This window comes from Magnolia sinica, chromosome 8 (genome assembly GCF_029962835.1).
Source record: "Magnolia sinica isolate HGM2019 chromosome 8, MsV1, whole genome shotgun sequence".
Taxonomy (NCBI): Eukaryota; Viridiplantae; Streptophyta; class Magnoliopsida; order Magnoliales; family Magnoliaceae; genus Magnolia; species Magnolia sinica.
The window spans coordinates 34,705,406-34,717,915 of record NC_080580.1 but is presented as its reverse complement, the minus strand read 5'-3'; the positions used below and the strand labels follow the sequence as shown (position 1 = coordinate 34,717,915).

The window sequence follows — 12,510 nt, the reverse complement described above, 5'->3', positions numbered from 1 at the left end:
CCGATCTAAGAAATTCCTCGACCAATCGTAAGTTTGTTACAAATTCCGGATAAAATCGGTTAGCCTTCGACTCCTGGAGACTGTTCGACCGATCGTAGGAACAGTGTCGACTCATTTTCGACCAATCGTAGAATCTACGACTCGAAGTCCAACGTTATAGGTTCTTCGACCGATCGAAGGAAACCTACGACCAGAGTCGTAGGAGGGCTACGACCCGGTCGTAGAACGGTCTGCGCTTATCCCGCCTAATCTTTCAAATATCTATTATGGCTTCGACTAGTCGAAGAGCACTCTAGACAAGTAGACCTGATCTTCTCACCTATAAATAGAGCACGAATCTCGGAAGAAATCATCGATTTAATTATAGTATTCAAGCCAATCTTCGTCGAACTTCTGAGAGAGAATTTTGTGCTCCATTTAAGCTAAGTGTGCTTATTTAATATCTTCTTTCCTTAGCTTTATTTTAATTGATTTTGTTTCGTTATTCCAATCTGATTTGAAAAGAGGAATTGTTATTCCCTTTCTTTGGAATCAAAATCAATTAAGGTAAGCCCTGTTTGGTTTAATTTAAAATCAATTAGAACTAGAACCATTGTAATCAAGATTGGACATTGAACTTGGACATTCAATCATCTACTTTGATTTGGTTCTACCGGTGCTACAACGAAGAAGATATTCGTATTTTACATATTGTAAATTCCTTTCTATTATTTTGGTTTCTTTCAAGATTTGCAGGAAAAATCTTGTTATATTGGTTATCCGAGGAAAGCCAGGAAAACTCGAAGTGGGGGTTTTTAATTGTGTAAGCCCACATACAAAGACACAATTGTAAGGGTTTTGGGTGAACCTGGGAAAACCTATCTTTAGTAAACGCTAATATCCCCTGTGTGAGGATATTAGGAGTGGAGTAGCTTTTTGTGTGGCTGTTGGATAACAGTTGGTGAACACACAAGCGAACCACTATAAATCCTTTGAGTTGTGGTTGATTGATTTATTCTTTTAATTGTTTTTATTCTTTTTGTGGGATGTATGTATGGTGGTGAATGTTGTAATTATTTCAAGCTTTGTGAGAATGTTGTAATAGCTTAGAATTTACTTTCTGCTATTCCTTTATAAGCTTGTTTTTCAATTTCATTTTGAAAGTTGTTCCAGCAAGGTTGCCCTGCCATTTTTATGGTGTATGGCTGTCCCTAGAACAATACATCTTTAATTACAAGTTATTTCAATTCAGTTCATATTTGTTTTTGTATTCCTCTTCGATTTGAGACTTGATACAAAGACCTTTCTAGAAATAAGGTTGTCCTACCATAAACTCTGTTTTTGGTGTAAGGTTGTCCTTAGAATAACGTTTGTATCAACCTCTCAAGATCTGAATTTTGAGGTTGTTTTTCTTTCCTGCATTGTTATTTAATTTGGCTATCATTTTCTTTATTATTTCGCTGTTATAAGTTTTTATTTGGCATTGTCCTATTCACCCCCTCTAGGACATATAGCTTGGCCTTTTCAACTTTCTCTTTTGTTTTGCAAATTTCATCTAAAGCATAATAAGATATGAAATATAATTATTATTGTTGTGGGGCCCATTGCTTATTGATCAACTGTGTTGATTTGATTTATTGGGCTAACCTGATTTTTGGGCCCGACTTGTTAGAATGTCCTTGAGCCCGTTCGGACAAATTGGTGCGATGCATGCCATGATTTTCTGTTTAAGCATTATTTAGAGTAGAAATCACTACATCTGGGCTCATAAGTTTTGGGCCCAACATGAATATGCCAGTCGTGACTATGCCTATATTTTGAGCTGGACCACCGGCCGTCCATTCGTCTCGATGGTGTGGGCCACTAATTACTTTTATAGTCCACGCTTTGTCTTTGATTTTTTCTTTTTTGAAGGGGCATCCCCAAATCAATTTTAATGGTCGATATTCGTTCAACATTGTTTCCTGTAATGTGGTCCACTTGAGATTGAGATATACCTAATTTTTGGTTTCATACCATGAAATCATCTATAAAAATAGATGGGCGGCATGGATGAAACACATACATCATGGTGGGGCCCACAAGGCAATGACCACAAGAAACTGGCCGTTGGCAGGGACACGGATTAGCTACTGGCGGGTTGAGAAGCGAGAGTTGCTACAGAAGTGATGTCACCATGTTATATGGGCCCCACCATCATGCAATATTATATCCACACCGTCCATCCATTTGGAGAGATCATTTTAGAGCATGATCCAAAGAATGAGCCAGATCCAAAGCTGGAGTGGACCCCACCATAGAAAACAGTGGAGAGTAACGCCTACCGTTGAAACCTTCCTAACGTCCACCATGATATTTTTTTGAAATCCAGCCTACTTATGTGTTAACGCAGACATGAAAGAAGGAAAACACAAATATCAGCTTGATCGAAAGCTTTTGTGGCCGTTAGAAGTTTTTAACGGTGGGCGTCACTCTCCGCACTGTTTTCTGTGGTGGGGTCCATTAGAGGTTTGGATCTAACTCGTTCTTTGGATCATGCTCTAAAATGATCTCTCAAAATGGATGGACGGTGTGGATATAATACGTACATCACGGTGGGGCCCACAGAAGTTGGTGACGTCGCCACTCGACCTGTCAGTAGCTAATCCGCAGCTACCCCACCCTATATATTTGAAATCCCCAATTTCATTTCTCAGCTTTGATCGAATTCAACAGCTCTCTCTCATTTCGTGAAACTCCATCTCTGCTAGCTTTTCTCACTCGACCTCAATTCATCCCCACCGAATCGTCTCTCTTCCTAAGATCTTTACCTTCCGTTCGGAACATCTCTCTCAATCGAGGTAAGTATCGTTAAAATCGGTGATCCGACGCTCCGAATCGAGGATATGGAGAAATCGGAGGCCGAATTGCGGATCTGTGTCGAGAAACTGCGGCAAAACGTTGAGGAGCGGGATGAGATGATCGGGTTCATGTCGAGGAAGGCAGATGATGAGGAGGATGTGAAGGAAGCAAAGATCCATGGGCACGGATCGAAGAGCAGGGCCACGTTTGGTAGGAATGTGGAAGAAGGCGGCGATTTAGGGGAGTGTTGCACGGATTTTTCGAGGATTGGGAGAATTAGGGTTTCGCAGGGGTTGGATCCGGTCCCTGAGGCTTGTTTCATGGAGAGAATTATGGAAAGGAATGCTGCTGAAGCGGACGGGATGGTATTTTTTTACGGGCAGAGGAATGACTTTGGGAGGGATTTCTTGCCATCAGCTTCTGTTGCTTGGATGGAACGGTCGAGTGAATGGCAGCAGGTTTGTGCTTCTTCTTCTTTCTCTTTCTCAGTTTCAGGAGCGTGTATAACACACACACACACACACACACACACACACACACACACACACACACAGAGGGAGAGAGAGATTCAAACTGAAATCAGAGAAGGGAAATCCTGTTGTAGAAACCCTCCTGAAAGTTCAGATGATCTTCTGCTCATTACAGAGCTAAAATATTTCTTTACAGATTATCTAACTGCTCTTTCTTTCCAAGTATTTAGCAGTTGCTTTTCTTTCTTTCTTTCTTCCCCTTTAAAAAAAATAAAATTGGGATATCTAGATGGTAGAGTTCCTTAAAGATAAGTAGAAATAATTTTTAGGTTTGGGTACTTTCAGGCGTTTGCCAGGATAAAAGTTATCCCACGTCCGGGTATTTCTTTCAACCAGGTACTGAGGCTAAGCGTATTGGGAAAGGAGTATCCCATTATTGCAGAGATGGAGCCTCTATTCAAGTGTGGTTCTCCCTCTTTTCCCCAACAAACAACAAAGGAAAGCACCAAGCAGTGGGTTATCAAAAGGTTTCATTACAACTTAGGTCCCCCATCATATGTTTGTCAAAATGTCCCTACAGACGTTGCAAACCTTAAAAACGGAATATTGGGCAAGCATCTGGGGGTCCGCAATAATAATCTTATGGGCAATGGTGACCAAGCAATTTCAAATGCAGGTGGTGCTGCCTCTCCAGCTGCGGGAGTCTTGCCAGTTTCGACATTTGGCGAAGAAGAACCTTCTGGAGATAGAGTCATATCAGTTACCTGCAGAAGTGGCAAACAAAAGGAAAATACTTTCTCAAGCGAGAATGCTAAGTTAGATGATCTGGTTGCTTTAGGGGTGGGACTAATTGTCACTTACGATTCTTGGGGAAGGCACTAGGATCAGGAACAAGCTCTGCATTTCGGTTCAACAGAGGTTGCTTCTGAGATGGGCAGATCAGACACCCAAACTGATGTTGCTTCTGAGATGGGCAGATCAGATACCCAAACTTTGCGACAGGAAAATTCACAGACTGTTCTACTAGACGACTACTCTTCATTTTTTCATGGTGAGTCCGACCTACTGGATGGGATGCAACCTTATGCCCAGTCTCATCAGAGCATGATTCCTATGGTCAACCATCTGGACATCGTTTATCCTGAAGGCTTCTGGGATAGAAATATTGAGCCTGTCGCTGCTTAGCCTACTTCTATGTCCTCCTAAAATCATCAACATTCTCAGGATATGCTCCAAGTCCAGGTTCAAATGTGTGGCAAAGAGAACCGCCCCTCAGAACTAAGCTTCATTTCAAATCACAAGAGAAATGACATAACTGAACGGGATGACTCAAGAGCTGGGAACAGTAGTGGAAGGAAATCTTGCTCTTACGAGCATAACCCCACGTCAGCTATTCCCACAGTTCAACCCCTCTCTGGACTACTGCCATTATCTACTTATTAGCCTACCCTGCTACTAGAACCCCCCTACAATGAAGCTGATATTACTCACACTCTTTCTTCACCATCCCTTTCCTCAGTGCCTTCACCCAAGTCACCCAAGTCATTCCACCCCTCTTCTAGCCCACTTCCTTCCTACTGCAAGCAGCCCCTAGTGGCCCTCCCCAACCCTTCTATTCCAGTATCCCTAAAGAACCCCTCAACAGCAGACTCATGCTCCTCCCCTCAGACCAATCAAATGATCCCGAGAATCTTGCCCTCCTTCTCCAGATGTTTTTTGAGACGTCACAAAGCTCGTTCGGAGGGTAGTAAACCACTTCAAATTGATCAACAGTTCAACAGTCGGTTTCTTAGCAGATCTCATCTAGATGATGGGAATGGTATAGGGGAGCCAGGATCTAGCAATTGCGCCCTGATAGAAAAACTGGGTGACATTACAATTGACCTATCCTCATTCTTTAAAAGAGTGCAAACCAATCCTCTCCAACAGGTTGTCGCTGAAGCCTCTGTTATCCTTCTATCCACTGTGAACACTGCTTCTCAGTCTCCTTCTCATGTTTAACCTCCACCTCCAGTGAACAGAAAAACCAGAAAACAGTTCAGCAGACCACAACATAGAGTGCAATCTTTGGGTGAATGGTACAGCCGCTTGCGTAAACTAACCGGATGGTAGGAAACCTTAAACTTGAAGTCCTTGAGGTTTCCATCCATCGCCGTTACCTCATATTTCAGGTCCCATTGAGTGAATATGTATCCGAGGCTCTTGTGGTCGCAATAGAGCTCGAACTCCTCTTCGTAGAGGTAATGTCTCCAGATCTTCAAAGCAAAGATGACGACAACTAACTCCAGATCGTGCGTAGGGTAGTTTTCCTCATAATTCCTCAACTGTCATGACAGGTAGGCAATAACCTTGTCCTTCTGCATCAAAACACTGCCCAAGCCAGCACGAGACGCGTCCGTGTATATTGTATACTTGACCCCTTGCTCTAACAATACTAGAACAGGGGCGGACGTCAACTTGTCTTTCAACTCCTGAAAGGCTGCCTCTACCATTTCATTCCAGGCGAACTTAAGATCTTTCCGAGTCAACTAAGACAAAGGTCTGGCTATGTTGGAGAAGTCCCAAATGAATCGTCGATAATAACCTGCCAGCCCAAGAAAACTCCTCACCTTAGTAACCGAACCAAGCTACTCCTAGTCCTGAACTGTGACTACCTTGGCAAGGTCCATAGTTGTCCCTTCCCTGGACACCACGTGTCCCAGGAACTTGACTTCCTCTTTCCAGAAGTCCCACTTCTTATACTGGGCGAACAACTGGTTCTTCCTCAGAGTATCCAAGACTGCTCGCAGGTGTTCCTCGTGCTCTTCCCGACTCTTAGAGTATATCAGGATATCATCAATAAACACGATGATGAATCGGAATAGAAATAGCCGAAATACCCTGTTCATCAGGTCCATGAACACGACCGGTGCGTTCGTAAGGCCGAACGACATTACGAGAAACTCATAGTGTCCAAAACTGGTCTTGAAGGCCGTCTTCTGCACGTCTTCATCCCTGACGTGCAACTGGTGATACCTCGACTGCAAGTCAATCTTCGAGAAATACTTTGCCCCCTTCAATTAAATAAACAGGTCATCTATCCTGGGCAAAAGGATACTTGTTCTTTATTGTCACTTGGTTCAATCTACGATAATCAATACATAACCGCAGAGATCCATCCTTCTTTACGAATAGCACGGGTGCTCCCCATAGAGACACGCTGGGCCATATAAAACCTGCATCCAACAGATCATCGATCTGTTTCCTCACACAGGGCCATGCGATAGGTCGGGAGAGATAGAGGTGTGGTACTAGGCACTAGATCGATAGAAAAATTGAGTTCGCACTGAGGGGGTAGTCTAGGTATCTTCCTGAACACATATGAGAATTCTTGGACCACAGGAGTGTCCTTAAGTGTTGGACCATGAACATCCTCCAGCATGGAAGCATAACAACCAATGCAATAGGGCCAACCGACCTGCACTGGGAATGTACAGGTCGTGCCCTCTGGTCCACATGTTGTTACCACTCTAGTATCACAGTCGATCTCTACCTTCACCTCTGTGAGCCAATCCATACTGAGAATGACATCATAATGATGTAATGGGGTGACAATCAAGTCGATGAGCACTGTCCCACTCCATACATCTATCGAACACCCTTTATAGATCCTAGTAGCATCCGAGAAAGTCCCTGTGGCGGTAAGGATTCTCACTCCAACCATAGGACTAGTTTCTAACCCCAGCCACTTAACTATTGCACACGATATGATAGAGATAGTGGACTCGGTGTCCACTAATAAGAAGACTGGAGTACCTTCGATATGTGTCGTAAGATCAAAAGCCATAGGTGTTGTAGGTGCTGTCTCTGATGCCTCAACTGTAAGTGAGTGCACACAAGCCTGCTGAAAACAGTTGGGCTGAGGTACCATAGGCCATTGAGGCAGCCTAGATCGAGGTGCGGGTGGCCGGAATGATGGATGAGCTGGTACTGACCGTAGAGGTGGTGCTGATATAACCTGGGGAAGCTGGCTGTTGAGGGTCAAATATTGCATATCGGACCCAGTTGTTGCATAAATTTACACGCATGATACCGCTTAAATGGCCCTGATTAATCGTGTTTGTAATGCGAGTGTATGTACGAGCCTGGACGAAAAGGGTGCTTAAAGCATGAATTTAATGCTCTAATGACACCAAAGCATGGGACGGACTTCAGAGATCCAAGATCAACAAGATTACACATCAGGGACCTGAAAAAATCGAGAAACCAAAGCTCAAACGGCCTGGAAGTCAGCCAGAATGCAAGATCACAGGGTTTCCACCATCCGATCAGTTCGAAACTCCATATATGGCCTGAAGACCACAAATTAACCGTACATGACGGATTTCAACTCTCAGATCCCTCCGGAAGTGGCACAACTGTCAGATCAGCCCATAAACAGTTGATTTTGGGCCCACTTGAGATCTGGATATACTTCAAATTCTTCTCAACCCATTATATGAGGTGAAAAAGCTGATGGACGGAGCGGATTTCTCAAGAACATCTCTGTGGGGCCCCGCCTGTGATGAATGTGCATAATATCAGGTGCACCAGCCGTGCACCCGTGCACTTAAAGTCGGTCAGCAGGCGCTGACCGACTCAAACTCGAACTCTTCACGTACGCAACAGCATACGCTGTCCGGCTTGCGATTGGGTGAAGTGGGCCACCATCTTGATTCGGCGGTCCAATCTGAACCGTTCACCAAGTCTAGAGGGAAGGCGTGACCCACACCTAGGTGGAGGAATGTCAAAAGACACCGGAGATCGGTTTTCCAGCCGTTAAACGCAGGACGGACGGTAGTATGAAGAACTCTGTGGGGCACGTCGGATTCGATCCACAACGGACCACGTCCGACCGGATTTTCGAGGGGAAATTGATGGACGGCATGGATTCCTCCTTCGACGTCAATAATGGGCCCCACCGAGAGTCCAGCGGCGATCCGTCCGCAGGCCCTGTTCACCGCGCGGCCGAAACCCGAACGCTGCGGCCTGTTTTGTATCAACAGAGAGGATCGGTCCGACGATCCGGACCATCCAAAATCAGCCCAGATCCGGACTGACCAGAGCCAAGGAGCCTGAATGGCTCCGATCCTGCACTTGGAGACAAAAAGCCTCTCCAAACACGATCTGTTACGTTGTCTTTCCTGCTAAAGATGCAGCGTATGTTGCAGCTGCGTAAGAGTTCCGCAACCTATTCCCTTTGGGACTCCACAGAGCTGCTGAATGGGGGCTTTCCATCTTTAAAAAGGAAGAAAAGAGAGAGAGCAAAAGGAGCTACGGTTTGGACGAATCAGGATCAAACGGAGGAAGGAAGGAAGAAACGTGAAACAGGGAGTTTTGCTGCTGCTGCTGGTCCGTTGGCAGGGTGATCAGTTTTTTTAGGTTTTAGGCAGAGAGTTGGAGGCAGCGGAGGAGTTCTCGTTTTAGACGGTTGAAGAGAAGCTGAACGTGGAGTGGGTTTTCTCTTTTTCCTTCTTATTCTTTTCTTTTCCTTTTTATTTTGTTGTTTTTGTTAGCCCAATCATGTGTGGCTAAACCTCTTAGCTAGGGCTAAGAGGTGAAGCCTGTAGCGAGATGGGAGAGTCTATTCCATGCAAGTAGATTAAATTTCTGAACTTAATTTGATTTAGTTGATTATTATAAGGAATATTTTTATTAGTCTTTAATGGTCTGTTGTGACTGAAATTACAATGGGTTTGCAATGGCTTTGAATATTTCTTTCCTCTTTTTATATTTATGAAGTCAGGAAGCCCTGTTGTTCATCATTGTCCCATGGGTATGGTAGGATGACAGTACCTTCCTGATCTTCATACATTGTTAATTGGTTGGTAATTAGTTTAATTCTATTGTTTACTCTGTCTCCTGGGCATGGTTTGGTGATGGAATCCATTCTAATTCATATCTTGAAAAGGCCAAGCTATATGTCCTAGAGGGGGTGAATAGGACAATGCCAAATAAAAACTTATAACAGCGGAATAATAAAGAAAATGATAGCCAAATTAAATAACAATGCAGGAAAAAAAAACAACCTCAAAATTCAGATCTTGAGAGGTTGATACAAACGTTATTCTAAGGACAACCTTACACCAAAACGAGTTTATGGTAGGACAACCTTATTTCTAGAAAGGTCTTTGTATCAAGTCTCAAATCGAAGAGGAATACGAAAATAAATATAAACTGAAATGAAATAACTTGTAATTAAAGATGTATTGTTCTAGGGACGACCATACACCATAAAAATGGCGGGGCAACCTTACTGTTGGAACAACTTTCAAAATGAAATTGAAAATCAAGCTTATAAAGGAATAGCGAAAGTAAATTCTAAGCTATTACAACATTCTCACAAAGCTTGAAATAATTACAACATTCACCACCATACATACATCCCACAAAAAGAATAAAAAAATTAAAAGAATAAATCAATCAACCACAACTCAAAGGATTTATAGTGGTTCGCCTGTGTGTTCTAACTGTTATCCAACAGCCACACAAAAAGCTACTCCACTCCTAATATCCTCACACAGGGGATATTAGCGTTCACTAAAGATAGGTTTTCCCAGGTTCACCCAAAACCCTTACAATTGTGTCTTTGTATGTGGGCTTACACAATTAAAAAACCCCCACTTCTGAGTTTTCCTGGCTTTCCTCAGATAACCAATATAACAAGATTTTTCTAGCAAATCTTGAAAGAAACCAAAATAATAGAAAGGAATTTACAATATGTAAAATACCTGAATATCTTCTTCGTTGTAGCAGCCCGGTAGAACCAAATCAGAGTAGATGATTGAATGTCCAAGTTCAATGTCCAGTACTCGATTACAATGGTTCTAATTCTAATAGATTTTAAATTAAACCAAATAGGGCTTGCCTTAATTGATTTTGATTCCAAAGAAAGGGAATAACAATTCCTCTTTTCAAATCAGATTGGAATAGCAGAAACAAAATCAATTAAAATAAAGCTAAGGAAAGAAGATATTAAATAAGCACACTTAGCTTAAATGGAGCACAAAATTATCTCTCAGAAGTTCGACGAAGATTGGCTTGAATACTATAATTAAATCGATGATTTCTTTTGAGATTCGTGCTCTATTTATAGGTGAGAAGATCAGGTCTTCGACTGGTCTAGAGTGCTCTTCGACTAGTCGAAGCCATAACAGATATTTGAAAGATTAGGCGGGATAAGCGCAAATCGTTCTACGATGGGTCGTAGGTTTCCTTTCGGGGTCGTAGATCCTGCAAAGTTCGGACTTCGAGTCGTAGATTCTACGATTGGTCGAAGATGCAGAAACACTTCCTATGACTGGTCGAACAGATTTCTGGACTAGTCGAAGGCTATGATTTTATCCGGAATTTGTAACAAACTTACAATTCTGGTCGAGGAATTTCTTAGGCGGTCGAAGTAAGTCTAGGACTAGTCGAAGAAGGCCTAGGACTAGTCGAAGAAACAGACCAATCACATGTAAAATAACATTCGGTTTATGTATCCGAAATGACCTACTTCTAAGGTCATCCTATGGTCAAACAAACCTCAATCATGAAGTATGGACATTGAAACAAGAGACCATGAAGAATGAGCCTTGAAGTCTTGATGAAGATTAAACCTTGAAGTAGCTCAATCTTGAAAGTGGCTTGAGTTTCAGCTTGAGTCTTGAGTTCAGCTTGAGTCTTGCCTTGTACTTTCTTTTCGGCTTGAGTCTTGTTTTGTGAGCAGCTCTTGCATTCAAGATCTTGTCTTGTGATCAGTTCTTTCATTCAAGATCCTGAGTCTTGTACTTGAGAGCTTTGCTTGATGTGAGCTTAGCTTGTTCATGTATGTTGATCCTTGAGAGAGCTTCACTTAAGCAGGTTATATATAACATAACAGTGATTTTGGCACCACAAATTTGACAACAAACAGGAATATAAACTATAGCACTTACAGTTTTCTCTGGAAATTAGATACTAACTTTACTCTTGAATTCCATAATCCTTGATGCGGGCATATCTCTCAGATCTCTACAAGTGGATCCTCCGAATCCCTAGTTTCTTTCCTCTGAATTACTTAAAGTTTTAGATAATTATTCCACAATTATTTCCTAAATTCTATTTGGTTTAGATCACATCTTAGTCTAGTTCTATTTCTACCTAGTTTCAGGTAACGTACGAGTGTCAGTCCGTGTGGATTCGACCTCGGTCTTACCGAGTTTATTACTACATCACAACCCTATACTTGGGGAGTGAACAAGTTTTTGGCGCCGTTGCCGGGGATTGACGGTTACGATTCTCTGAAATTAATTAGTTTTAGAATTAGGTTAGGATTAGGATTTTACTAACTTTAGGCTAAAAGTTTTTATTTTATTTTATTCTTAGAAACTAACTTGTTTCCATGTTTTGTAGGATCCTGACATAAACTTCTAAATTGGTAATCCTTTTCTAATTCTTATACTTTTTCTATTTGTAGAATTAGGGTTTGAATTTTATAAATTTTCTAATTCTAGTATCCTCCCATCTGTAGGAAATAGTTTATTCTTAGAACTAGGTTATTTCTTAATTAATTTTCTACTTTTATTTTTAGTAACTTTCTAATTTTAGAATCTAATTTGTTTCTTAATTTATTTTTAGAATTTTTTTAGAAACTAACCTTCCTATTTTGTAGGCCTTTAAAATAGAAATCTCTAATTCGGTACACTCCTTCTCTACTTCCTATTTTTCAGTTCTCTTTTAGTAATTTACTTTCTAGTTTAGACTTTCCTAATTTATTTTAGAAGTTTCTACTTTCTTTTAGAAATTAGTTTACTACTACCTTTCTTTTAAAGGATCATTCTTCTCTTTTTAGAATCTAACTTATTTTTGTTTTATTTTGCAGGTTTTTAACTTAGGACTCCAATTTGGTAATTTCTTTCCAACTCTCTCTTTCTTTCTAGATTTTCTTTCCCTTTCTTAGGATTAGGTTTTTAATTGAGGGCTGCGAGTGTTTTCATGCCCAAGTGGGCCCGTGACAACACTCGACGTCTCTTGACTGAAGGAGGATTGGTTGAGGGGTTGACTATCCATCGCAGGACTAGACACCGCTCGAAATCCCCTGAGTTAATTGAAGTTATGGCTGAAGACCAACCTCCTCTACTTCCACCCAGGGTGGAGGATACCCAAGATGAGAATGAGGTGCAACAGGCACCCCCGCCTCGTACTTTACGAGATTTTCTACAACCGGCGGGAGTGAGTA

General features: G+C 41.9%; 1 protein-coding gene across 3 annotated transcripts in view; it reads left to right on the top strand.

Annotated features, from left to right (window-relative positions):
• Positions 1-2,207: 2,207 nt before the first annotated feature.
• The window catches only part of LOC131253231 (uncharacterized), a 53,456-nt gene continuing 43,153 nt past the window's right edge, over positions 2,208-12,510 (top strand). For all 3 annotated transcript variants that reach the window (XM_058254143.1, XM_058254142.1, XM_058254144.1), the window contains exon 1: positions 2,208-3,278. In XM_058254143.1, the coding sequence (XP_058110126.1) occupies positions 2,865-3,278 (414 nt within the window). In that variant the 5' untranslated portion in view covers positions 2,208-2,864. The remainder of the gene's footprint in view (positions 3,279-12,510) is intronic.